Source organism: Delphinus delphis, chromosome 20 (assembly GCF_949987515.2).
Source record: "Delphinus delphis chromosome 20, mDelDel1.2, whole genome shotgun sequence".
Lineage (NCBI taxonomy): Eukaryota > Metazoa > Chordata > Mammalia > Artiodactyla > Delphinidae > Delphinus > Delphinus delphis.
Genome location: NC_082702.1, coordinates 48902238 through 48930048, shown reverse-complemented (window position 1 = coordinate 48930048; position 27811 = coordinate 48902238). Strand labels below are relative to the sequence as shown.

The 27811-nt window shown below is 42.1% G+C and overlaps 1 protein-coding gene across 3 annotated transcripts in view; it reads left to right on the top strand.

The window, feature by feature from the left end:
• Positions 1–27811, top strand: part of ADAMTS18 (ADAM metallopeptidase with thrombospondin type 1 motif 18) — a 174657-nt gene that overhangs the window by 86799 nt on the left and 60047 nt on the right. For all 3 annotated transcript variants that reach the window (XM_060000258.2, XM_060000259.2, XM_060000257.2), the window contains 7 exons: positions 1943–2096; positions 7504–7599; positions 11880–12028; positions 17885–18057; positions 22112–22242; positions 23068–23191; positions 24132–24376. In XM_060000258.2, the coding sequence (XP_059856241.1) occupies positions 1943–2096; positions 7504–7599; positions 11880–12028; positions 17885–18057; positions 22112–22242; positions 23068–23191; positions 24132–24376 (1072 nt within the window). The remainder of the gene's footprint in view (positions 1–1942; positions 2097–7503; positions 7600–11879; positions 12029–17884; positions 18058–22111; positions 22243–23067; positions 23192–24131; positions 24377–27811) is intronic.

Below are 27811 nucleotides of genomic sequence, written 5' to 3'. Positions count from 1 at the left end.
ATATTGTCATGATTATTGCTGAAGCAATACAGTGAAGGTCTAATATTGTGCTAAGTGCTCCTCATATATTGCCCCACTCCATCCTCACGTCGATCCCATTATTATCCTCATTCTAGAGTCGAGGAAATTGAGTCTTAGGGAGGTTCATTGTGCTTAAGGGTCTATAGCTGGTAAGTTGTCAACATAAGCCTCACACTTAGGTCTGTTGTGACTCCATGGTCTGTGCTTAGAACTCTCTCTCTATGAAGTCCAGAGGTTGCTGGATATATTGCCTTTTTACTGTAACTGATTATTTTAATGTGATCAGTCACCTCAGTCATAAGAGTATTAAAAGTGCTGAAATGGTGTGCTTGTGTTACGGTGAATGGAGCCCTGTGTTGATTGGCTATTTTGTTTGAAATGGCCACGAGCTAGCTCAGTGTCCAAGAGACATCCAAAGGGCGTGATGATACCTATGTAGAATCCCTTCAATAACTCAAAACTCCTAGATTTCATTAGTAAAATGGGAGTTAGGAAGGTAGCACTATTTGATTCATAGTAAATGATGAACACAAACTTGAAACTCTGGGACATTTCCTTTGATTTTCTTAAATATTATATCTATTTGACCATTTTACAACACTAGAGTTGTGGTTAAACATACACGTATTGTATTATTTTATATGTATGTAGATATAGCTTGTTTATGTTGACTCGTAAGAACACTCAGGTTCTTATCGCATCTCCCTTTGACCAGATATTAGGGAAACTAACCACGTTTCTTTGAGAATTATTATTCCCCTGATACTTTTTGTTTTGAACTTGTGCCAGTGCCTATTATTTGCAAATGTTTACAGAATTAGCCATACACACAGGCAAGGCTGATTCAATGGAAGGATGTCTAACCAAATGATGCCCCAAAGGACAGTAAAAAATGGACAAGCCTCTCGCTATGTGACTTTCGCACATAGAAGATTTTCTAATTATTTTAAATTTATGATCCGGGGCCTGAAGTTATCTCTTCTATCTCATGTGAGAATGAAATCAATAAATATTATAAATCAAGGTCAATTTAGTATAGATTGAACTTCCATCATTTTTATGATATAGTTAAATGCTTTTTTGTGTATAATAATAATCACAGCAACAGAAGCTAACTTTGAATGCTTCCTGCGCTGCGGTGAGCAGGTTACATTGTCTCGCTTGATGTGTTAACAACTCTTATGGAAGTCTAATTATGTCAGTAATGAGATGTATAAGAGTTGATCTTGATTGCATGGTTGACTAGGACCCCCATCTGTCTGACTCCAAAATGCCACGTAACCACCATACTGTTTTACCTCTCAGTGACATCCTAGTTTAATTATTTAAGTAAGTGGAGATAAGGTGCTTTCTATGAAAATCCATCCCATTAAGACTGATTTTTTTTTTTTTGCTCAACGCATCCTTTCTCCTGATTCCCTGATTTGTTTCAAAATCTTTTCCGTTTTTTGCTCGTAAAGATTATTTGAGGTAAAATACATCTTTGACCACTGCCCCATTGTCTGTAAAAAACACAGTGTGACTTTCAACTCTTTGAAGACAAGCAACTGTCTCTAACTAGTTTATTTTGTAACTTGAATACTCACCACAGAGTAGGCACTCAGACAAATTTGTTGAACATTGTTGAATGAGACTATTGGGGAAAGTTTTCAAATGTACTGACTTCTCCCATCTCCTAGTAGGTCAGGCTTCACAAGCTGGATGGCTATAACTTCCAGTACCATGTACAAAAACCCTTTGCAGTTGTGCAAACTTCATCTTCTTAGACGGGACAGGACTCACTCTTTTCACTTTAAGCATGTACCTGTTTCTTTGCCATGTTACATTTTTCTTCACATGAATGCCTTCAGAGGTATGTTGTTTTGTGTGGCCAGATGACAGATAGACATGGTAACTAATGAGGATGTGTTAATCACCGCAGTACACCTCAGGCTGGGTGTCTGGTGGATGAGCCCAAGCAAACAGGACAGTATAAATATCCGGACCAACTACCAGGACAGATTTATGACGCTGACACACAATGCAAGTGGCAATTCGGAGCCAAAGCCAAGCTATGCAGCCTTGGTTTTGTGAAGGTATGTTTGCTTGTGATTTCAAACGTACGTTAAGATTCTATCGCGTGTCTGTGTATCTACCAGAAGTATAAACATTTGGTTTGCTGAGGCCAAGGGTTAGAGTCTGGGTTATCTCTACAATGTCATCTGTTTGGCGTGATAATTAAGTGGCAATTTTACTGTCAGTGAATTATCCAGGCTTATCCCCTATAGACTGTGCCTGGTTTAAATACCATCTGACTGCGTCCTTGGAAGAAAATTCCTCCTCTGTAGACAAAGATTTTATCACAAGTAGTAAATCTAGATACAGTAGCTTTTACCTACTGCTCGTAACTGTTTTTGTTATCATTGTTTCATATTCCCTTTTAATGTAATTCATATAAGATCATCACCACCTCAGAAGACGTACATATGCCTTTTACAGTAATAGGACCATGATCATTGGCAGCTAACTTTTCTTGTATGTGTCTTGAGTAATCCTAACACTTCTTTTGTATGTATGTTGAGTAATCTTTTGTTTTTTTGAGTATCAAGGTGTATCTTGAGTAATCTTAACAAAATTTTTGTGTCATCTTTTGTTCAAGAAAGACTTACATGTTTTGTAAATAAGTTGATTTGTATCATTTCTTTTAGATTCCGCATATAAGCGATATCATATGATATTTGTCTTTCTCTGTCTGACTTACTTCACTTAGTATGATAGTCTCCAGGTCCATTCATGTTGCCACAAATGGCATTATTTCATTCTTTATTATGGCTGAGTAATATTCCATTGTGTATATATACCACATCTTCTTTATCCATTCATCTTTGCTCTACACCTGAAAGTAACACAACATTGTTAATCAACTATACTCCGATATAAAATTAAAAATTAAAAAAAAAGAAGGAATTACCTTTCTGTGAAAAAGATATATGGGAAGACGCAAAAGTCCAGGACGTAGAAATGAGAGAAGCATGGTTCCAACTGGTTGACAACTACATCACTGACCATCTCAACATCCCTAAAAAGTAGAATCATTTTTAAGTTGGTTAATTCCTAGTATCCAAAGAGAAACGTGGAAATTCTAGGTATCTGGATACATGGAAATTTTGGAGATTTATAGCTCCTCTTCCCCTCTGTATTCCTATTCCTTCTCCTCCTCCTTTCTTCTCCCTCTTCCTTTTTGTCCACCACCATCACCACTACCATTACCACCACCATCAGCAACACCACCACCATCGCTATCACCATCACTGCTGTCCTCCGTCACCACCATCCACCGTCACCCCCCAGCAATTGCCAAGTGAGTGCTCCACATAAACCATTCCACTTAGAGACTTACTTTACTTTTCCTGAATCTTCACAAAAACCTTTTGAAGTGAGAATTATCACCCACTTTTTTTTTATTTTTTTGCGGTACGCGGGCCTCTCACCGCTGTGGCCTCTCCCGTTGCGGAGCACAGGCTCCGGACGCGCAGGCTCAGCGGCCATGGCTCACGGGCCCAGCCGCTCCGTGGCATGTGGGATCTTCCCGGACCGGGGCACGAACCCACATCGCCTGCATCGGCAGGCGGACTCTCAACCCCTGCGCCACCAGGGAAGCCCTATCACCCACTTTTTAAGTAGAGCTCAGAGAATGTATTCCATTGGCCCAGAGCCACAAAAAAAAAAAGCTTCCTTGGTGGAAGCTAAACAAGCTGCATCACCCACATTGATGTTAAGCTTCCTCTTCTTCATTAGTTAACACCAGTGTTTCCTAAACTTCAGCGTTAATGTTCAGTCCTTAACAATTACCTTTATTAGTGGTGCCATATCTCTGTAGTATTTTTCACTTGTTGCTTTTCTATGAATCAACTCACTTTAAAAAAAAATAAAAGTCCAGAGCTTCCCTGGTGGCGCAGTGGTTGAGAGTCCGCCTGCCGATGCAGGGGACGCGGGTTCGTGCCCCGGTCCGGGAGGATCCCACATGCCGTGGAGCGGCTGGGCCCGTGAGCCATGGCCACTGAGCCTGCACGTCTGGAGCCTGTGCTCCGCAACGGGAGAGGCCACAACAGTGAGAGGCCCGCGTACCACAAAAAAAAAAAAAAAAAAAAGTCCAGTCCTGAGAAATAATAACCACCAAAATGCCAGTTTTATATGGGATTGCATATTTTTCTAGTGCAATTTAAATGCGTAACCATTAGAAAAGTTTATGCATACACCATCCACATTTTTTGGTGTATCCTCCATGGTATGTGGATCTTAATTTGGCAAACGCTAGTGAGCTGGAGAAGGCTGAACACGGGACAGATTTGGGGGGACAGCTGGGGAATTTTGTTTTGGACATGTTAAGCTTGAGACGCTTGATAGAGTTTGGTATGCAAGGACCATTAACGTTTTGAGTATGTCATGCTTCCCCTGAAGGGGCATCCAATCTTTAGAATACAACAGGAGAAGGTGGCCAACAGGGACAGGACAGAGCAACATACTGCAAAGAGACTCTTTCCTTAAAGAGCCACATCCAGGCAACCTGAGACCTTTGGAGTCTCCGTGGTTATTTTCCTTTCCCTTAAATTATGACTTAAGACTAGGGAATTATATAGATAAGGAAAAGTTAGATGAATAGGCTGGGGGAAAAAAGAGGGAAGAATAAGCAAAAAAGTGCAAACTCTCATTTCTGTTTACTTTGAAAGGAAGCCTTCTCAGAGGGCTCTCGGGTCGTCAGAGCATGTCGTTGGCTATAATTACGTTTGACTTCTGTACTTCACCGCAAAAGAAATAACATGTTCATACAGCCTGTCGTATTTCACTCTGGAATCCCTGTGTTTTTGTGTTTTGCTTTATTTTCCTGGTCTTCTCCAGCTGCCCCCTTTCCTTAGCCCTGTGGCTTGGCGTTGGCTGTTGAATGAGGGGGTCTCCTTTGCTTTGGTCCACCCTGGGGTCATCTGGGTGGCTGCCACCTGGGCTCCGGGTGTGGGTTATGGCTTTCCCCTGGCTGTAAGAGGGAAAACAATTTAATTCTGAAAGCCTTTCGAACTGCAGCTGTGTTTCAATGGTTACCTCCCTTTCCTCCATTTTGATGTAGATTATCCTTTTCCCAGCTTAACTTGTCCCACCCAATATGGGAGCACACGGAGATGATGAACCTCATTTCATTTTGTCGGAAGGCTGCCTTAGGCTTTCTACTAATGTCAGTAGCAGGTCCATTTCCATGGGAAATGTTTCCATATTGTGTCTTCTGAGCTGTATCGAGCTTTGGAAATAGCATGTGTGGTGCCTATCTGGGGCTGCTGCTGGTGGTGGTGTTTCCAAGCAGTGTCCTGGAGGTCCTTCCCTTCTCTTTTTGGGAGAAGAATTTTATGGTCCGTAAGACCAGGCTCACTGCCTGTATCTCTCGTTTCCTTGTGTTTTCTTTTCTCAGTCCTGTGGAACACGTTTTTTGTGAAATATTTCTAAGTATGTTCTTGCCATATTTTCTAACCATGAAATGTCTGTTAACTGGAATGCTTGGAGAATCAGGTGCCTGCCTGGTTCATTGAATTTTCAGGAGTACAAGTGACCTCAAAAATCATTTTGTATTCTCCCTCATCGTTACTATTTTCCCAAAAATAGATGTGTTCACTTTCTACCTTAGTCAGTAGAACGTGGTGAACAAAATGGAATGACTTTGGCGATTCATGATTTTGACATTCCATTAATGATGTCATTCTGAAAAGCAACTCCACCTTTTGAGCTGGAAGGAATCTGGTTCAGTCCCCTTCCTTTATTTTTTTCTTTTTTTTAATTAGTTTTTTATTTTTGGCTGCGTTGGGTCTTCATTGCTGTGCGCGGGCTTCTCACTGCGGTGGCTTCTCTTGTTGCGGGGCATGGGCCCTAGGCGCATGGGCTCAGTAGTTGTGGCATGGGGGCTCAGTAGTTGTGACTCACGGGCTCTAGAACGCAGGCTCAGTAGTTGTGGCTCACGGGCTTAGTTGCTCCGCGGCATATGGCATCTTCCTAGACCAGGGTTGGAACCCACATCCCCTGCATTGGCAGGCGGATTCTCAACCACTGTGCCACCAAGGAAGTCCCCTCCCGCTCCTTTATAGATAGGCAGCCAAGGCCTGGAGAAGTTGAGAGCTTTCTAGCATCCATTGGTGGTACATCCAGGTCCGGTGGTACATCCAGGTCCAGAGCAATGGTCAAGGATCCGGACTCTGAAATCAGGCCAGTTTGAGTCCTGCCTTTGCCACTTACCAGCTGGGGGACCTTACAGCTTGAAATTGTCAGTATCTTGCTCAGTTTCCTCATCTCAATGAGTTTATAAGAGGAATTGCTGTTCACCACTAAATGGTGTTAACGACAGTATTTATTTCCTATGCCTGCTGTAATAAATTTCCACAAACGTAGTGGCTTAAAACAACTCAAATTTATTTTCCTGCAGTTCTGGAGGTAGACATCTGAAGTGCATCACACTGGGCTAAAATCAAGTGTTGGCCAGGTCGTGTTCCTTCTGGAAGGTCTAGAAGAGAGGCCATTCTCTTGCCTTCTCAAGCTTCCCAAAGTGGCTGGCATTCTTGGGTCACGGCCTCTTCCTCCATCTTCAGAATCAGCAGCACCTCCCTGAGTTCTCCCCCCGCTGCCATCTCTCCGGTTCTCTTCTGTCTTCCTCTTCCCTGTTTAAGGACCCTTGTGATTACCTTGGGCCCATCTGGAAAATCTCAGCACTTCCCCATCTCAGGGTCAACGGATTAGCAACATTAATTTTATCTGCAACTTTAATTCTCCTTTGCTATATAACCTAATATAGTCACAGGTTCCAAGAATTAGGACATGATTGTTTTGGGGGCCATCCTTCTGCCTGCTACAATCCAGTATGAGAGTTACATTATTTCCTAGGCCTAGTGTAAGAATTAAATTGTCCAAATGCTTGAAAACTATTATAAAGGTGAAGAAGGAACGATGATGATCATTTACACCATTTATCCTTGAGAACAACCCTGTTGAGGCATGTGCTAATTTTATCACTTATTCACAGGTGAGGAAACTGCAGTTTAAAGGGCTTCTATAACATGTCCATAGGTCCTGCAACCTGGAAATGCAGGACAAGGATTTGAATCAGACATGCATTATTCCAGTCTTGGTCTGTTCTACTTAAATGATGATGATGGTGGTGATGATGATGGTGGTGATGACGGTTAGAAACCAGATCTCTTAGTTAAAAGGCAAATAGTCTCCAAATTAACTATTGTGACCTCCCAGTCATTACTAAACACACATGAATATATGGGTAGTGTAGAAGTTTCCTGCTTACATATGTGCTAGGACATATTACTGGTTACCTTGCTACTACCAACTTCACTTGACTCTACTTTCTGGATAATGTCGCATTTCGGCCACCTGAAAATAGAATGTTTGATACAACAGCTTTGGATCTCTTTGTTTTTATTGCATCATCACCCTCGCCTTCTCCTTCTTTCCTTTCAGGACATTTGCAAATCACTTTGGTGCCACCGAGCGGGCCACAGGTGTGAGACCAAGTTCATGCCTGCCGCGGAAGGGACCGTTTGTGGCTTGAGTATGGTAAACTGCCTACTTGTTAGTTTTTAGTTCTAGAGACTTCATAAAGTATAGAACCCAAACTATTTGTACTGTTACCTCAGACCGGAACACTTTGGCTTCATCTGTTTTCGGACTTTGCTCTCAATTAACCAGCGTTCTTTAGCTGCTATTCTAAAGCTCACTGAGAATATAACCGAGTTGGCTCCATCTTTTAAGAAGGTTTCTTTCCTTTTGCCTTTGTTTTCCATTTGTAGATGGAGGCTTGGGTTCAGATGTTTCTAGTTCAGTGAGCTGGAGGGCTTCATTGTTTACTGTTTGTTTTTTAAACTTGATTCAGTGTAGACAAGCCTTGGGAAGCAGATATTTCCTTTAGTAGCAAAGGAAGGACCGTGCCTGCATACAGAGCCTCTGTGATGCACGTCACAGGACCAGTCATTGAGCTTCCGACATGCCCGCTAGCAGCATCCTGTCCCTTATAGCAGCATCTCTTGAGGGGCAAGCTGCGTCTCCGTCTAGGTTGTACAGAAGGGCTTTTCGCTCGCAATATCTTCAACCCTAAGAACCATTTCTATTACAGAAGATTATGGGAGAGTTCTGTGTTTTGAAGGAAGGACTCTCGTATATGAGTTTCTGTTTTTCTTCCCCTTTCCCAGTAGAGTGTGGAGGGGAAGATACACTTGAGGATGGGGCTTCCCTGGTGGCGCGGTGGTTGAGAGTCCGCCTGCCGATGCAGGGGACACGGGTTCGTGCCCCGGTCCGGGAAGATCCCACATGCCACGGAGCGGCGGGGCCCGTGAGCCATGGCCGCTGAGCCTGCGCGTCCGGAGCCTGTGCTCCGCAACGGGAGAGGCCACAACAGTGAGAGGCCCGCGTACCGCAAAAAAAAAAAAAAAAAAAAAAAAAAAGATACACTTGAGGTCCCAGTAGAATGATCCAGATTTGGGGCATAACTTTGAAAGACCATGACAGAGAAGCTGTGAACAATGAGAGAGCTGGAGATATTGCAGGTTTTTCGGTCTCTGCCATTGGCTCTCTTGAGACAGCCAAGCCTGTAGAAAAGAATTGGCCACTTAAATTGAATTCAATTCCATCATAACTTCTTGACCACTAGATATCAGTGAAATATCTACAGAGATAAATAAAACTCCATTTTATCTCTTCAAACATTTACAGTCCAATGGGGGAACCTGCACAGAAGCCAATAACTTTGGTTCTTTTTAAACACATCTTCTTGAAGCGCGTAGCTGCTATCGAAGCCCAAGTGAATAAGAAATGAATCCTGCTTGGAAATAGGGGTGCACTTAGAATAAACTACGATGAATGGGTATCCCAAGATGGCTGTTGGAATTTGAATTTGAAGTTCTTCAGTTGGGTGAAGCAATTTGAATTTGAAGTTCGTCAGTTGGGTGAAAGAGAGACTTTTTCGAAGAGACCAGCAATAAAGGCAAAGACACAGACACACGAAATAAATGAATATTGAGAAGATGCTTTCTGATATTCGTTAAGGCATTTCTTCAGTACCTCTAAAAAGATTTTATTTTTTAACTCTTTTTATTTTAAAGCAAATAAACATTTAAAAAATTGAAGCATCCTATGCGATTTTTAATCAGATGTCCTGGTCTTAGGAAATCTCAGTAAGGATTCTCAGCGAAAATGTGCAGAAGGGTGTTTTAGCTGTGGTGATACAAAACAATGAATTAATCGAATATGCAAATACTGCTCACATCATTTTTATTTTTGGAGTGTCAAAGTTGCGAACTTGCAACTTGAGGATTAGTGGGCATTCTTTCATTAAGAAAGCAACAGCATTAATCATGAGAGGGATGTACGAGAAAAGATTTATATAGTAAATGAGGAAAATAAGTGGTAAATGGCATAGATCAAAGGTCTGTTATGCAAATACACCCAGGATCTAGTTCGACAGGGGCTAAACTGCTTCTGGATTAGACTTAAGTTAATATAGCATGAGATTAATCAAGCCAGAATTAGAAAATAGATGTCCTTAGACCACTGCCCCCATCTCACTATTTTGATACACCAGACTATGGTTATATAATAAACTGCGGAAAAGCCCTTACCGGTAAGGTCACCCTCAGTTGAGAGCATTCTGGTAACTTCCACCCAGCTTCACTCCAGTATAATTACACTGCACTCATAGATATGGTTCTTAGAGTCTTCTTTCCCTAGGGGATGTAATTGGCTATTCATTAGACTGTAAACTCCATGAGGCCAGGGCCATGTCCTGTAGAGTAGCAGTCACCCCATGTTTTGTTTCTTTCATTGTAACTGAAACTCACCTGAATCCTCCCTGCCCCCTTCTCGCTGGTCCTTCAGTGGTATTTGTGCCACGAATACCGGGTAAACACGTGAGGATATGAAAGTCTCATACTTCTATCTAGGTTATGTGTACGAGGAAAGAAAGGTTTGTGCTTGCTGTCTATTATAAAAGGTATTTGCCCAAGTCATGGCCATTTAATTTGAAATTAGAAGCAGTGATAGAAGCATATATGAATAGATCCATATAACTACATGTGTATATATCTTGTGTATTACGCTTTACATGTAATAAACATGCAGATCATGCATGTATGTGTGTATATCCCTATGTATTCCTGATTTCTCTACTGATTAAAAACGCCAGAGGAGACAAATCTCTGAGCAGCTTAACTTGATACCAGGATGAATATTGAAATAAAAGAAAGGCAAAGTAATTGAAGGATTGGAACAGATCTCAAAACCATATTTCTAAAAAATAAAAAAAATTTTGAGTTAAGATGCATTGGTCAGTCATTTGCCTCCGAGGTGAGTAGTAAATATGTCCTTAGGCTACTGAGTTTAAACCCAGTCTCAGCTGGTTGTGTAGCTAGTTGGGTAGTTTGACTCTGAGCAAGTTAGTATTTCTTTGCTAAATTTCTTTCACTCAGAAAATAGTTATTAACTGCGACGTGCTTTGTGAAGGTTACGTTAGATACTGCATCTGAAGTTTTCCCCCATCTCCCCCCCAGCACCATTGTGCACACAGAGAAGCAACTTAATAAACTGTAGCTGCTGTTGTTGTTAGTATTGGCTCTTGTTATTATTTTGTCCCAGCCACTGAGCTCAGTGCCTGAGAGACGCAGCCATTCTTGGTGGGGAAGATTCAGGTTCGTGCTTATGGTTGACAAAATCCTCAAATGACCCATTGCTTCCCCCGTCAAAGTTCTCAACAACATTATATGATTTCATGCAGACTCTGAAGTAGCAATTAATCCAGGGGAAAGAAAAATGGAAAACAGAGGAATTCATCAGCACATGGCAAGAAACTGAAGGAAGGAAGCCATCTCTTGACCTAGTCAAAGCGCGCTAACAACCAAGCCTCACAACAGACCGCCACGAAGCCAAGTGTATCACGGGGGAAAAGTGGAGATTTGAACGCGTAACCAACTCCCCGTAATTCTGTAACCGATCCCCACTCCTCGGCAGAACCTGGCACGATCCAAACCCCAACCCTTTGGATCTAATTGCAGAGGCTTTTAGGCAAGTCTGCAATTATGCTCTAAATCATGCAGAACTTGCTCATAATAAAAGCGCCGCAGGGGCAAAAAAGAAAGCACTCCCAGCGGTGAGTGCAACCCCAGAGGACAGAGGTGACCCACAGAACTGGACTGGATGACAAAGAAGAACTCAAATGGAAAGGTCAGCACAGAAAACAGCTCTCGGACTGAGCAGATCACCAGCACATGAGAGACCCAGAGCTGATTCAGAAAAGACACTCAGTTCAGAGTCATCAGAGGGTCTGACACAGGGACCTTTCATACAGACAGAAGGGCAAAGGTGTTATCTAAAAACACAATTTGTGTAGCCTGAAAGCTACTCGGTTTCAACAGAAATGCTCTCTAGGGATGATTTGAAATAAAAACGTATGCATACTTAGATCTGTCTTTCGGATGTGATAATCATGATAAATTCTGTGTTCGTATCTGAAAAGCTGATTCTCCCGGAAGAAAAATGAGCCCAAGGGTTCTCTGAGCCCCATTGTTTCCAAATGTCAGGGGAGGCTCGCCTTCGTGTCTGCGCTGCCTCCGTAGGCGGGAGGGTAGATCCTTATCTGAACACGTCACCTGGACAGCTTGCAAAGCCTGTCCTGTTATACTCAGCCTTCTGGTGACAAATGCCCCTTCTCCCTAGATGTCAGCCTTTCAGAATGCACGTGGGGAAGGCAGGGTACCAGCGTGTAAGCACAGCCAGCGAAAGGGATGCTATCAAGGCATCTCCGCGTGCTTTCCCAGGTGGTCTCTGAAAGTCACACATTCTTTTCACAGTGGTGTCGGCAAGGCCAGTGTGTCAAGTTTGGGGAGCACGGGCCTCGGCCTATCCACGGCCAGTGGTCCGCCTGGTCGAAGTGGTCAGAATGTTCCCGAACGTGTGGTGGAGGCGTGAAGTATCAGGAGAGACACTGCAATAACCCCAAGTAAGGCTCTGACACGAAGTCAGCATTTGTAAGGCATGAACCTTCAGCCTGTTACATATTTGCATATTTGTCTGTCTTGTTTATACCTGTTTATAACTGTAGTTTTATTCCATCTGCTTAATAGCAATCAAAGAATAAGGGTTTTACTGCTTGTATATAAAGGCTGTATGTACTGGGGGAGGTATGATGGGCAGAAACCTCAAAACAGCAAAGGAGTTATTCTCTGTGTGAGTCTGCTGTCACGGACTCCAGTAATGGTGTGAATTACTTTCTGCATCTAAATTACAGCTGCATGCCTGGGATATTGTAGGACAGAGAAGCTTGGCTGGTAGACTCTGTGTGTGTATGTGTGTGTGTGTGTTGCAAACTGATGAACTGGAGAAAGTATGCTGATTTTTGCCTTACAGGAATGTACATCAACATGTGTTGACAGATCAGCCTGACTTTTCGAGAGAAACCAGAAATCCGAAACACTGTTGTGTGAAATTTCCCAATTTTTAAAATATTGACAACAAACTCAATTTTCTTTAGAAAGATCAAATGCTGGGAGGACTGATCAAAACCTCCCTGGGTTGAGATTGGCTTGCGAGCACCATCTGATCTGGTGGTGCTGGGAGTCTGAGCTGCCCTCTGTGCTCTGTGAGATGAAGGTGGTTTTAGGTTACTTTTATCTGCTCTAATTCCCATGTGAAACAAGTGTGAGATGTACATTTCCTGACTGGAGTGGTGATGTCGAAAGAGCTCAGAACTTGGAGATGGAAAGATATGACTCCACATCCTGGGTCTGTCACTTATTAATTGTGTGGCTTTGGGAAGATCGCTTGAACTTGGAGGTTGGATTTATGTATAAAATGGAGATGACAGCGCCCACCTCACATGGTTTGGGGGGATTAGAGATTGTGTCTCTAGAATTCCCGGCACGCTGGGGAGCATCCAGTGGGCATTCGGCAGAAGGTTCTGGGGCCCATGTGGTTTTCATCATCCTCATCCTGAACTCGCCAGGAACACGGGTAACAGAGGGTCAGTGCTCAGAAGCAGCGAGCAGAGGCCTTCCTGATGAAACTGGACTCTGGAGAAGGCTATGGGGGTGAGAAGAAACTGATGGGACCCTGAAAAACTAGTGGGTTTAATTCTACCACACGATTCGGTTGGTGACATAGCATGGAGGTTGAGAACAGAGACTCTCAAGCCCAGGAACCTAAGCGGGCCTCCTGTCCACCCCTTCCTTGCTAGGCGGCCTTGGACGCCTAACTCTCCCTGCTCTGGGTCCCTCATTTGTAAAAAGGGGATAATGATGGGACCTCCCTCAACTGAGCTGGTACTTGTAAAGGGCTTTTCAGAATTGCCTGGTACGTGGCAAGCATTGCATAAATGTTTGGTGGATTGCAAATTTAAATAAATAATGAACTTAGAGCAAAAGGAAATTTTTGAAAAGACAAATCGTACTTCATCTGAGCTGGATCAAGAGGCCAGTTTGTTCCAAAATGTAAGGGAGGGTTTGGAGATGCTTTGACCATGGCTTGTTAGGTGCTTGCAGTATCTCAGGCTGATCTAGCATCGCTCAGCTTTGGCACTCTTAACATTTTAGGCTGAAACTTTTTTGTTTGGGGGGTTTGTCCTGTATGTGGCAGGGTGTTTAGTAGCAATCCTGACCTCTACCCACTCGATGCCAGTAGGATGAGTCCCCCTCCCCCCAACCTCCAAGTTATGGTAACGAAAATATCTCCAGACTTGGCCAAGCATCCTGTAGGGGGCAAAGTCATTCCCAGTTGAGATGCTCTGCTCTAATCTGACCCAATAACTAGGTCTAATGGTAGGGAGGCTTGTGATACATTTGCAGTTTATACCAGATTATTAAAAACACCCTCCTCATCCTTTGAATGTAGCCCGTGTCTTGGATAGAATTGTTAAAGTCATTGTATTACTTTTCATTTTTGCAGCATATTTCACGAATCTGGTTTTCATACATCGCAACATTTTACAATCTCGCTACTTTCCCAAGAAAGAAAGAGATTACCTAATTTAATAACCCTGCCGGTGAAGTGCATGAATGACGCCCCTGAGATTTAAATTAAAACCTCTCTCATGTCTGTGGGATTGGGAACACTCATTATAATAGGGCCTTGTTCATGGAAATAGCATACTGTAACTTCAGAGATGTCTATAAAAGAATTAATCACTCGAGTAGTTCTACTGGGTGCAGTTTTATCATTTTAAACAAGATTAGGGCTAATCAGGATTCTCTTTGATTATGCACGAAGTCACAACTAAAACAAGTAAGTGATCGGCTGCTTCACGACAATTGAATCAGTCCTCCATTCTTATTTCACATTGTTGTCGTAAAGCTGTTTTTTCCTCCCTCTTTCAAGTTACTTATTTCTCGCTTGCTTCAGTTTAAACGCTTGGTCTGTTCAGATCAGCCGAACCATTTCATTTTTTCACGTGAAAAGCAAGGTGAGCATTTCATTGCACAGTAATGATGGTTTTCTCAGAACATAGTTTGTTTCATAAAAAATGAATTATTTCTGGTTGGGTCATGGATTTATCCAACTTTTCAGCTTCAAAAGAATTGAAAGGTTATCTGGTTCTGGAATGGCCAGTCCCTGGCAAATGTGGCCCTTCTTCTTCGTCCGTGTCTGTGACAGACCTTATTAATTGATCAAAGCCTCCCCACTGTGCCTCCTCAAAAGACTTCTCCAGGCGTTTGCTCCCAATCAGGTTAGAACAGATACGCGAGTTGAAACCTGTTGTTTCCTGTAGTTATTTTGCAAATGGGTAACCAGGGGAGACAGAGGGTCCCATTCAGAGGAGCGGCTCTTGCTGGGTCACCAAGCTGGACATGGGAGAGTCAGACCAAGATCCCACTGTCTTAATCCTTACAGCGAACATTTTTTCTGGGTCCCTGGAAGAGAGCCTCGTGAAATGCCTATACACTCTGTTCAAGAAAATTAATAGTGAAAATTCAAATAGTAAAATAATTCAAATAGTGATAAGTAAGCTTGCTAAGGCATTCTAGAACTCTCCTAAAACGTGAGTCGATTTGAGAAAGAATGTCATGCCACTGGAGTCACAGTGCCAGGAGAGTCGTTGAATCATATCTCTGGCCCATTTTTCAACCAGTAAATTCTGGGCTCAGCTGATTATCAGAATCATCAAGTGTACTTTAAAAAGCACTGATTTCTTGATATCCCTCCTCATGTATTTTTATTGAGAAAGCCTGCAGAGGGCCCAGGACTATCATTTATGTATACGTGTCCGTGTGTGTATGTAAATCATATATATGTAAATATATGTATGTATAAATATATATGTGTGTATATGTGTATATGTATGTTATATATATATAACCGTTTGTAGTCAGGACTTGGTAAATTATGCAGAAGCAAATATGGGTGTACTTTATAGTAGCTTAATACAAAGAAAAAATCGGGTGCCTAGATATTTGTTTTCTGGTGTTTTTGTTTTTTGTTTTTAATGATAAAGAACTCATTGTACCAAGGGCCATCATGGTAGAATTTTCTGTTAATTTATCCTAATACTCACGTTCAAAGCTGCAGAAAAAATGTATGTGTAATTGAGGATTTGATGGAAAAGTCCAAATTTTTGCCAGTCATTAAGAGTAGCAAGCACTTTAAAATAGTTACAGTTTATTTGTGCTAGCTGGGCTGTAGACTCTGCCCGAAATTCTTTACCAACATTCTCTCAGGTAATCATCACAGCTGTCCTCATTTTACAGATTTAGGTGGTTAACTAAAATTACCTAAAGTTAAGCTGAGAAAGGGCAGGGACTGTTTCGATTCAGGTCTGCTTCACTGTCCAAGGCCAGTTCCCTAACCATTGGACATCACTGTCTCCCTCTCGGTCCTCTCATGCCCTGCCCCTGTAGCCTAAGTCAGTTAAATGCATGCCTGGCAGGGCAGGACCGGCATCCGGGAGAGCGCAAAGGGATGAGGTCGAGCTCTGTTCTGTCTCTTTCTAGACTTGTGACCTTCACTGAGCACATTTTGGAAGCTCTATTAGCCGTTTTCCACTTCATCTATAAAATGAGGGGATGGCTCTATGAGTTTTGAGGTCTTTCCCATGTTACAGTGTCTGAGTTGAAGCAGTCACACGTGGTCCTCTTTCACTTTATTGAATTTGAGTAGTCTAAATGAAGCTTATTTGTAAACTCTCCGACAAGAAAGACTTACGCTGAGAAAATTTTAATTATGACTCATGAAGATGACCGGGAATAGAGTAAGGCTCTCATGTGGCACTTTAAGGTTTTTCGAAACGCCTTTCGGATAATGATTTAAGAAGTCTTCAGGGATTTAATCTCGCACAGTGACTGCTGAATGTTTTAGTAGTTGTTCCAGAATGTTTTGAAATAGCTGAAAAATCTCATTCTGGCGGTGTGACACTTCCCGTTTCTGTTGAATCCATTTTAGCATAGGAGAATTTGATAAAATGTGCCGAAGCAAATCCAGGGGAGTTTTATAGCATTCCTGTGCTTCCTAAAGAGACAAGGAATTTTAATCACAGAAATTTATTAACTTGGAGCCTTCTTTCATGTTACATGTTTGCCCTGAGCTTTTGTACGAGGTGATCTGTAGTTGGTGTCTAGCCTTAGGAGAAAGCTCCAAAAAAAAGTGGGAATGAAAAGAAGCAATTGCTTTGTGCCAGGAGTCAGCTGGGTAAGGTGTCCCTGGTAACTTTCAGTGTGGCTGACGCTCCTTTTTATTTTGCTTTCTGGTTTTTGCAGTCTGCCTAGCGAGATCTTAAAGAGCTTGCCATTAGATCACAATTATTTATGTTCTAATGGGATTCCCTACTCTGGAAATCCATTTCCCATTGTGCTTGGCAGGAAAGGAGCAGGCCACCTGCAACGTTAAAAAGTGATGATGCAGATGAAAACAAGGACATGTTTTTTCCCCCAGCGTTTAGAATCAATTAGAATAAAGCACACGTGAGTCTGACAGTCATCAAGCTATCAGCTCAGTGACTGACAAAGCTGGATTGGAAAATATGGCATGTAATATCCTCAGTGTCCTGACTGACCTTCTACGTCAGGGGTCCCCAGCCCCCGGGCTGCGGACTGGTACCGGTCCACGGCCTGTTAGGAATCGGGCCGCACGGCAGGAGGTGAGTGGCGGGTGAGGGAGTAAAGCTTCATCTGCCGCTCCCCATGGCTCGCATTGCCTCCTGAACCATCCCCTGCCTTCCGCCCCCCACCCCGGTTCCTGGAAGAATTGTCTTCCACGAAACTGGTGCCTGGTGCCAAAAAGGTAGGGGACCGCTGTTCTACATCACAGCAGGTGCATGGCAAGCTGTAGGAAGATTATGGGAGTGGTCAGAGATGGCAGACAAGCTGGGGAGGAGTTGGGTCTGCGTTGGAAGAGCTTTGATGCCAACAAATGGGGCGTGTGTGTTTGCATGTGTAGCACACAAGCACACATCTACATTAACAAGAACATTTAGGTGTGTTTACAGATTTCCCTAACGCATGAGGTGATAGGATGAGTGTCAAGAATATGCCTTCATCAGTCTTTATGGAAATCGCCAGAATGTAAAAATTGGCTCAGAGGTGGCAAGTAAGTTTGGTCTAACATGGAAATTGATGAGCAGTGGTAGTGGCTGCCCAAGGGCTATGCTGAGAAAAGAAAGCAAAGAAAAAGAAAAATCCTTGATTGATTAGTTATGTCTGCCATGGGTATAGGAAGGGTTGGGACATAAGGGTAGTAGACTACATATTTCCATTTTTGTAATGGACTGCATACACTGTGACCATGATCATCTTGACTGTCCCTCCTTATATTATTGCCTGTGACTAATAGCCTTTTGATTGCTAGTATTGAAGATCTTTAATTTTCTTTTTAGGCCGCAGTATGGTGGCAAGTTCTGTCATGGCTCTAGCCGTGTATATCAGCTGTGCAATATTAACCCTTGTAATGAAAATAGCTTGGATTTTCGAGCCCAGCAGTGTGCAGAATATAACAGCAAACCTTTCCGTGGATGGTTCTACCAGTGGAAACCCTATACGAAAGTGGAAGGTAATTTGGTCTCTACGAACCTCAAACAAGTATGTCTCTACGTGAACAGTAACGTGAATGAACAGCACAGAAGAAATTGCTGCCTGTGTAAAAAAGTTTCCATGTTTACCTTTCATTCCCCAGACCCGTCCTGGCCCAGTTTTTCATTCACTTCTTTAGGTTTTGTTTATTTTTCCACACTTTTTTTTTTTTTTTCACAAGACACCCCTTTCCTCCCACATGTATAAGTCGAAGAGTTCATGTGTTTGGAATGCACTTACGTTTCTAAACTTACCTTTGACATTTCAGCGATTAAGTCTCCCAGGGATGTTAATTGAAATTGGTATGAATTGTCCAGACCAAAAACTCATGAAACCATATATGCCCCATAGAGACACCACACTCGGTACCTGAGGTGGTAGATGATTACAAGCATGGAAAGGCCTGTTTGCAGAGTGTACACACACACGCACACACACGCACACACACACACACGCGCGCACACACACGCATCATGAATAAAAAATGTCTCTATATTAAGTTCTTGGTACTTATTATACCTTAAAGTAATGGCTTGTATTTGACCTTTTATGTTGATTTGATCTTAGCTGAGCATCAGAATTTATTTTAGTTACCATGTGTACAAAGTACAAGTACCAAATTTAACGTACTTTGCGTTACCTGTGCAGAATAAGCTGTCACCATTTTGGTTGTTTCCTTTTCATTTTTTCCATTCACTTGCTTTATCAAAACTCATCCACTCTTCCTTTGGAAAAGGGACTAACGTGAATCGCAGTTGTACATACGCAGGATGGGAAGAGACCAAATTTAATGATAATTCACGGGAAATAAGATGGAGGGCTGCTTCTGTGCGAAAGCTCAGAATGAACCTATATGATCAGAGACTGAAAAGAAGCTAATGCAATCAGAGACATCGTTGTGACAAGTAACACCTCCAAATCAAAGGGGACGGTACTCAGCTTTGCTTAACACCAGCCCAGCCGTTGCAGGAGTGTGAATCTAGTTCTGGGTCCAAAAGCTGGTTGTCTAAAAGCACAAATTGGGACTGACATTAAAATTCTGAAATCTGTGTCTTAGGAGAAAGCAGTGAGGGACTGACAGATGTTGACTGTAGGAGAGAAACTAGTTCCCTTCAAAAATTCAGAGAGATTGAACAGAGGGAGATTTCAATTTATTGGAAATTGCTTCTGAAAACAGAATTAATTCACGTGCTCAGAAATTCCTATGGTTCCTATGGCCGTGTCCTCAGAGAGACCTTCCTTCCTGTCATTTTCTGAATCCTTTGCCTGCTTTATTCTGCATTGCTCTTGGTGCGAGAATTGATATTATATTGGCATTTATTCATTATCTTTCTCCCCACAAGAATTATTAGGTTCCCCAGGGTTGAAGCCTTTGTCCGTTTTGAGTATGCTTGTATCTCTCTCATCTAAGAACAGCACTTGGAACATATTTATAACTTTTGGAACAAATGAATAAATAAATATCAACTGTCCTTAATGGAAGCGTGTCCCATCCTGAGCAGTAAATGCTCTATCAACTGGAGACATTCTATCAGGAACTAAGAAATTACCTAGGAAGGGTACCATGCAGCAGGTTCCCACGAACATTTAGGATAGCTGCAGTTGCTCTCAGTTCTGACACTTGAAGACTTATTTTCTCTTGGCTGTATTCGCCCCTAATTCCATGTTTCTCATCTATGGTTCTTTATCCAAGACTCTTGTCCTTCCTTTGCTTTGTCTTCTTGGATAATCCTTGGTCTTTCCCACATCTTCCTTTAAATATAGTGTGCACAGAATCTGTTGTTATCATCCTTTAGATAAGTTGTGGGTTGAATACATAAAGAGAAAGTGAAGCAGGTAAACTTTGTGACTTATAAAATGGTTTTTGATTTCAAATTTCTTTCACTAATATTATTGCAGTTTTTACCAGGTAGGGAGCCGGGCATTTCATTCATTCACTCAACAGATGTTGACTGAGTACTTACTGCCTGGGAGACACTCTGCTAGATACAGAGGCGAGTACATTGAATAAAACAGAGACCCCAGGAACTTCCCTGGCGATCCAGTGGTTTAGACTCTGCGCTTCCACTGCAGGGGGCATGGGTTCTATCCCTGGTCAGGGAACTAAGATCCCACATGCCGCTTGGCCAAAAAATAAAAATAAAGAATAAAAAACAGACACTTAGGGTCGCACATCCTAGAGTGGGAGACAAAAAAGTTAAGGCCTTCTCATCCTTCCCTCTTCTCCTTTTGATACTTATTTAAAATCGAAAAGACTGACCATGATTTGAAGGTCTGTGCCATTCATGCAGTTTGGGAAAGAATTTATTCATAAATGTAGACAGTCTTTGTCTTCCAGTGATGAGTTTCCTTCTTCTTGTTTCTTTTTTTCTTTTCTTTTCTTTTTTTTTTTTTGCGGTACGCGGGCCTCTCACTGTTGTGGCCTCTCCCGTTGCGGAGCACAGGCTCCGGACGCGCAGGCTCAGCGGCCATGGCTCACGGGCCCAGCCGCTCCGTGGCATGTGGGATCTTCCCGGACCGGGGCACGAACCCGTGTCCCCTGCGTAGGCAGGCGGACTCTCAACCACTGCGCCACCAGGGAAGCCCCTTGTTTCTTTTTTTTAATTGAAGTATAGTTGATTTACAATGTTGTGTTAGTTTCAGGTGTACAGGAAAGTGATTCAGTTGGTGTGTGTGTGTGTATATATATATATATATATATGTATGTGTATATATATTTTTTCAGATTCTTTTCCATTACAGGTTATTACAAGATATTGAGTGTAGTTCCCTGTGCTATGGAGTAGGACCTTGTTGTTTATCTGTTTATATATAGTAGTGTGTATCTGTTAATCCCAAACTCCTAATTTATCCCCTGCCCCAGCTTCTTTGTTTGTTTCTAATAGACTAGTTCCTAAACTTTCCCAGGAACCTGTACTGGAAAAACTGAACTTTCTAGAACTTGTTAATTCCTGGGAATGAGGGAGAAAAAAGAGGGTAACATGTCTTCCAGCTCCCTAATCTCATATGCACAGGGTAGGAGGCGTGAGATAAAACTTCTATTAGAAAGAATTCCTGGGTGAGAAAAAAAATGGAATCCATCCACATGGCTGCATGTTTGGACCATAATAATTCCACTGCCTTCATATTTTTGACTTTGTCTTTTATTGAGAGATTTTGTGAAGCACAACCGTTTGCAAACTGTTTACACGTTTGTTGTAAAACTGTTATCAGGGATATCACACAGTTGCACGTCAGGTCTCATGGGAGAAACGTCATCTGGAATTCCTGGTCAAAAAAGAACTCTTTCTGTTGGAGAAGTAGGCACAGCTCCTTTCTGATAACAAGTGCTGTATAGAGATAATACTGCTTTGTTTTTGCCTGTGATATCAGAAACTTCTCAGGGACTTAATGATCAATAAAAATTACATTTTTTTAGCCTGAATGTTTAGTTTGTTTGCTTTCTCCTCCTTTTCATGATATGATTCTTTTCTATATGTTTTATAAACATTATTGACCATATGCCTTTTTTCCAAAGTGCCTAGAATTTTCCCTGTTAACAGACTGAATAAATACATAAAATAATCCGTGTCCTAAATACAGTCAGCAGACTATGACCTGTGGGCCAAATCTGGCCCGTTTTTTAAAAATAACATTTTATTGGGACACAGCAATAGTCCTTCATTTACGTATTGTCAATGGCTGACCTCAGGGCCTGTAAAACCTTAAATATCTACCATCCAAGGAGGGTAGTGACACAACCCACCAGCCACGTGTATTATGGCTCTTACTCAGGATTAGAGAAATAAAATTCTCATGTATCAATGTTAAAGCAGACTTTATATGGACTACTAAAAGGAACTCATGTTTTTAAAAGCCACACACATCTGCCCTCGGGCACGCCCTTGCACACACCCCGCCAGAAAACTGTGTGTGACATCTTCCATCTTGATCATATAGCTTTCTAATTAAATTTAACTCATCTTTTTGGTACTCGTGTCATTTTTCTATGATTTCCTCTTGACCATGACCTCTTTTGGTCTCTTTGCTTCTAGAGGAAGATCGATGTAAGCTGTACTGCAAGGCTGAGAACTTTGAATTCTTTTTTGCCATGTCCAGCAAGGTGAAAGACGGAACTCCTTGCTCCCCACACAGAAATGATGTTTGCATTGATGGGATTTGTGAAGTAAGAGAACATCTTTGCTTTGGGGTGTATGGTCATGCTTGTGTTGCCTCCTGTCAAATGCATAGCGTGAGAAGTGTTCCAAGAGATTCTTGGGTCTGGATAAAAGCAGGTGGTGTAGGGGGGAAGAGGGTAACATTTTCCAGTTGGATGTGAGTTTTATCTCCAAATTCCCTCTTAATTTCTGCGTGACCCCCGTCCAGTGTTTTGAGTTGCCTTTTCACTCTTTCCACATATGGAGATGATGATATATCCTACTTTACACAGTAGTTGTCAAAATTCAATTAGAATGTAAATAATAGTAGTAGACTTTTCTTTCGTGTTCACTAAGTATTTTCACTCTGTGATTAGAACCTCATAAGTGCGTTTGGAAAGAGCACTCTGTTTATTTCGGATTAGTTTTTCTTTTCCTTCCGGTATCCACTTTCTCTTTGGTCTTAATTGGATTGTGAGCTCTGTGATCTTTTAAGGGTTGTGTGTGTGTTCGTGGTGGGGAAGGGGGTGGTGTCCCAGCATTTTTATGTTTCACTGGTAGAGCTGGCCTGAATAAATTCCCCTCCCATTAGTAACAGTGGTGACGTTTCATTCCAGTTTTACAGATGTCTGTAAGTTATGTAACTTACCTAATCTTACATCCAGTCATGACAGAGGAAGGCTTTGAATGCCTGGTCAAACTTGAGACTCTGCTTTTAACCATAAAGCTGCCCTACCTTCCTAATGTTCAGTAAATATGGAAAACCATGTACCTCTTGGTTATTCTAAGCTACTGGCTTCTATAGTCTTTGACTTTTCTCCCTTTTTTTTTTTTTTTTTTTTTTTTGGTTACAGCCAGTGGGATGCGATCATGAACTTGGCTCTAAAGCAGTTTCAGATGCCTGTGGTGTTTGCAAAGGTGACAATTCAACTTGCAAGATTTATAAAGGCCTGTACCTCAACCAGCACAAAGCGAATGGTAAGTGATGCTGCAAATTCAGTGCCGTCATTGGTGGGACACACCCTTTGCTGCTGAGCAAACTTAAGTCACGCTAAGTACGCTTGAGCCTTTTACTAACTCACCTGACACACAGTAGATGATGGCTTTTAGTGCTTATGCAAGAGCAAGGGAGAATTGGTGGGTTTTTCGTGTGAGTAGTTTCATCAATACATACATCCCAGGGCTTCCCTGGTGGCGCAGTGGTTGAGAGTCCGCCTGCCGATGCAGGGGACACGGGTTCGTGCCCCAGTCCGGGAAGATCCCACATGCCGCGGAGCGGCTGGGCCCGTGAGCCATGGCCGCTGAGCCCGCACGTCCGGAGCCTGTGCTCCGCAACAGGAGAGGCCACAGCAGTGAGAGGCCCGCGTACCGAGAAAAAAAAAAAAAATCCCAGAGGGGTGTTCAACAAACGCCTTTCTGCTTAGCAATTTCAATATTCTGACCAGGCTGCCATACGCCCCACGTGCATTTGTTAAACAAAGAATGTATTATGGAACTTAGATGGTCCACACTTACAACGTTAGATGAATATTTGAAGCAATTGTCTATCTTGAGTAGAATTGAACTTTGAGCCCTGTCTTCTGCACATCACTGTTGAGAATAGGTGGCTCCAAGTTTTTTCCAGGTAGATTAAAAATAAAAAGCATCCTTGAGTTGCATGGCCTTTGTGGTTCTGGAAAAGGGAAGAGTGTTTCCTGTCCACACACATGTGCTTGGGAAAAGGTCACCCATTTTCTCTCTCTGGTGTTCCTACCACTTGGAAAATGAAATAACTGAGTGTTTTCACTTCATAAGAGTAGAGAGGAATGTCAGCTGATGATCAAACTCCCCACTCTGTAAAAATGGCCACTACCTGTCTCTGAGCCCATCTCCAGTGCACGATGTGGATGTCAGAAATACTCTGTTCTTTTCCACTTAGAATATTATCCGGTTGTCACCGTCCCACCGGGCGCCCGCAGCATCGAGGTCCAGGAGCTTCAGATATCCTCCAGTTACCTCGCCGTCCGAAGCCTCAGTCACAAGTATTACCTCACGGGGGGCTGGAGCATCGACTGGCCAGGGGAGTTCGCCTTCGCGGGGACGGTGTTTGAGTACCAGCGCACCTTCAACCACCCAGAACGCCTGTCCGCGCTGGGACCCACCAATGAGACCCTGGTCTTTGAAGTAAGCCCCTTCTCTTTATTCAGTTCTCAGTGCCTCTTGCGGAATTTATAGTGATGACCCCGATTTGAGCTAGCTTAAAAAAATCCTAGTTCAAATTTGTTTCCTAATAGGCTAAATCTCAAAGTGCAAAGGGGAAAAGACAGCAGCTCCATCTGGGGGAAGCGGGCAGGGATCCAACGGGTCCCGGAGAGAATGTGTTGATGTTCACGTGCAGATGCCCACCTTTCACGGGTACACTTGGCTGTTGTGATAGCTGAGGAATATAAGGAATCGTCTTTACATGATTCCAGTTTGTGTATGTCTGCTGTTGGGACCATCCATTGTGGCTGTTCATCACATAGATCAGTAGTTGCAGCACACGGGCTCAGTAGTTGTGGCATGCAGAGTGATGTAACAGAAAGCACACTTGCTTGATGTCAAGAAAGTCTTAGTCATAGCAAACCACCTTACTTTTGTAAGCTATCATTTCTTTAGAGGTGAGAAAAGAAAAAAAATAAGTGGGTAATGATGAGGATAATAAAAACAGCCACCATGTCTGCAAATGACGCTGTAACGCAATTATCCTGGGTCCATTTTCTTTGGTCCTCGTCGCGTCTCTGGGTTTGCTTTTTCCAGTTTGTAAAATGAGGCTAATTGTGCGCTTTCAGAGGCACGTGATTTGCTTGAGGCTGTGTAGAAGTCGTGGCCACCATGTACTGAGGACTCATGTGACCAGGCACTCCTGTTAGTGACATGGAGTTTCAATTTCTCACTTGCAAAATTGGGATAGAAAACCTACCTCACTGACTTGCCAGCAAAATAAGCAAGGAAGTGTGAAGAAATGTTAAAAGATTTGCCTAACTCACATAGCTAGGAAAAAAGCAGAGTTGAGTTGGAGTCCAAATCTTTTCCATCTACAAGTATGATATCTCCTCTCAGTCCAGTCATACTGCTATACTCTTCTGGAATCAAGGAAACATAAGCTTAATTCAACTATTATTATTACTGTTATTATTTAAGGTACTAGTCTTAAACATTTACTAAGGAAGATGAATTTAAAAAAAGATAGTTTAAAAGTATGACTACATATAACTTTTTTCCCCCTTGAAGGGACCTATTTTATTTTATTTTAATTTTTGCTAGATTTTTTTTGGCTGTGTTGGGTCTTCGTTGCTGCACGCGGGCTATCTCTATTTGTAGCGAGCAGGGGCTACTCTTCATTGTGGTGTGCGGGCTTCTCATTGTGGTGGCTTCTCTTGTTGTGGAGCACGGGCTCTAGGTGTACGGGCTCAGTAGTTGTGGCATGCAGGCCCTAGAGCGCACGGGCTTCCATAGTTGCGTTGCGCGGGCTCTAGGGTACGCGGGCTTCAGTAGTTGTGGTGCATGGGCTCAGTAGTTGTGGTGCGTGGGCTCTAGAGCTCAGGCTCAGTAGTTGTGGCGCACGGGCTTAGTTGCTCCACCACATGTGGGATCTTCCCCGACCAGGGGTAGGACCCATGTCCCTTGCATTGGCAGGTGGATTCTTAAGTACTGCGTTTTTTATTTTTTTAATTTTTATTTTATATTAGAGTATATTTGATTAACAATGTTGTGTTAGTTTCAGGTGTACAGCAAAATGATTCAGTTATACATATACATGTATCTATTCTTTTTCAAATTCTTTTCCCATTTAGGTTAATACAGAGTATTGAGCAGAGTTCCCTGTGCTATACAGTACGTCTTTGTTGGTTATCTATTTAAAATATAACAGTGTGTACATGTCAATCCCAAACTACCAATCTATCTCTTCCCCTCACCCTTCCCCCTGGCAACCGGAAGTTCATTCTCTAAGACTATGAGTCTATATCTGTTTTGTAAATAAGTTTATTTGCATCTTTTTTTTAGATTCTCCATATAAGTGATATCATATGATATTTGTTTTTGTCTGTCTGACTTACTTCACTTAGTATGTTAATCTCTAGGTCCATCCATGTTGCTGCAAATGGCATTCTTTTTAATGGCTGAGTAATATTCCATTGTATATAGACTAAACATAACTTTGGATTCTAAGTCAGATGTTGTACCCATTGTATGGTTAAGAGTACAGACTTGTAATTAGCTATGTAACTTGGACAAGTACCTTCACCTCTGTGTCACTTAATGTCCACATTTGTAAAAATGGGCAAACAATACCAGCTAACTGTCAGTGCTAGCATAAGAAGAATTTAAGATAACTTCAGTGCTTACAGAGTGCTTGGCGCATAACGTTTCTAACTGTTACCATACTTCTGCCTTCTGAGCATATAACAGATATATTTTTTAAAAACCTAAACCTCAGACCATGATGAGCAAACTGGCAACCACAGGCCAAATCCAGCTCCCAGATCTTCATAATTTTTAAAAAATGGATCAGAGGTTTAATATCAGATGATTTCTTATAAAAATATAGATTTTGACATCTTTCACGAAAAAGGAACTTCTGGTCCCAGTAGATATTTGAGTTTGCAACCCTGGCCCTAGGTCTTGACCGTGAGTTAATTTCCCATTATCTTGTGAACTTGAGACACTAGGTCCTGTCATCTCTGTCTGTGTGATAGAAGGTCCTGCAAAGATTTCACAATTGAGAGCAGCTGTCTTTAGGAAATAGTCTTCCAACCCTCTCAGGTCTTTTTTTTTTTTATATTGGAGTATAGTTGATTTACAATGTTGTGTTAGTTTCAGGTGTACAGCAAAGTGATTCAATTACACATCTACATGTATCTATTCTTTTTCAGATTGTTTACCCATATAGGTTATTACAGAGTATTGAGTAGAGTTCCTTGTGCTATACAGTAGGTCCTTGTTGGTTATCTACTTTATATATAGTAGTGTGTGTGTGTGTGTTAATCCCAAGCTCCTAATTTGTGTATGTGTGTGTTTACATATTTATTTTTTTAACATCTTAATTGGAGTATAATTGCTTTACAATGGTGTGTTAGTTTCTGCTTTATAACACAGTGAATCAGCTATACATATGCATATATCCCCATATCTCCTCCCTCTTGCGTCTCCCTCTCACCCTCCCTATCCCACCCCTCAAGGTGGACACAAAGCACTGCCAAGCTCCTGATTTATCCCTGCCTGCCACATTTCCCCTTTGGTAACCGTAAGTTTGTTTTCTAAATCTGCATGATTGTTTTATAAATAAGTTCATTTGTATAATTTTTTTAAAATTAGATTCCCTATATGAGTGATATCATATGGTATTTTTCTTTCTCTGTCTGACTGACTTCACTTAGTGTGATAATCTCTAGGTCCATCCATGTTGCTGCAAATAGCATTATTTCATTCGTTTTTATGGCTGAATAGTATTCCATTGTATATATGTACCACATCTTCTTTATCGATTCCTCTGTTGATGGACATTTAGGTTGCTTCCATGTCTTGACTGTTGTAAATAGTGCTGCAGTGAATATTGGGGGCCCATGTATCTTTTCG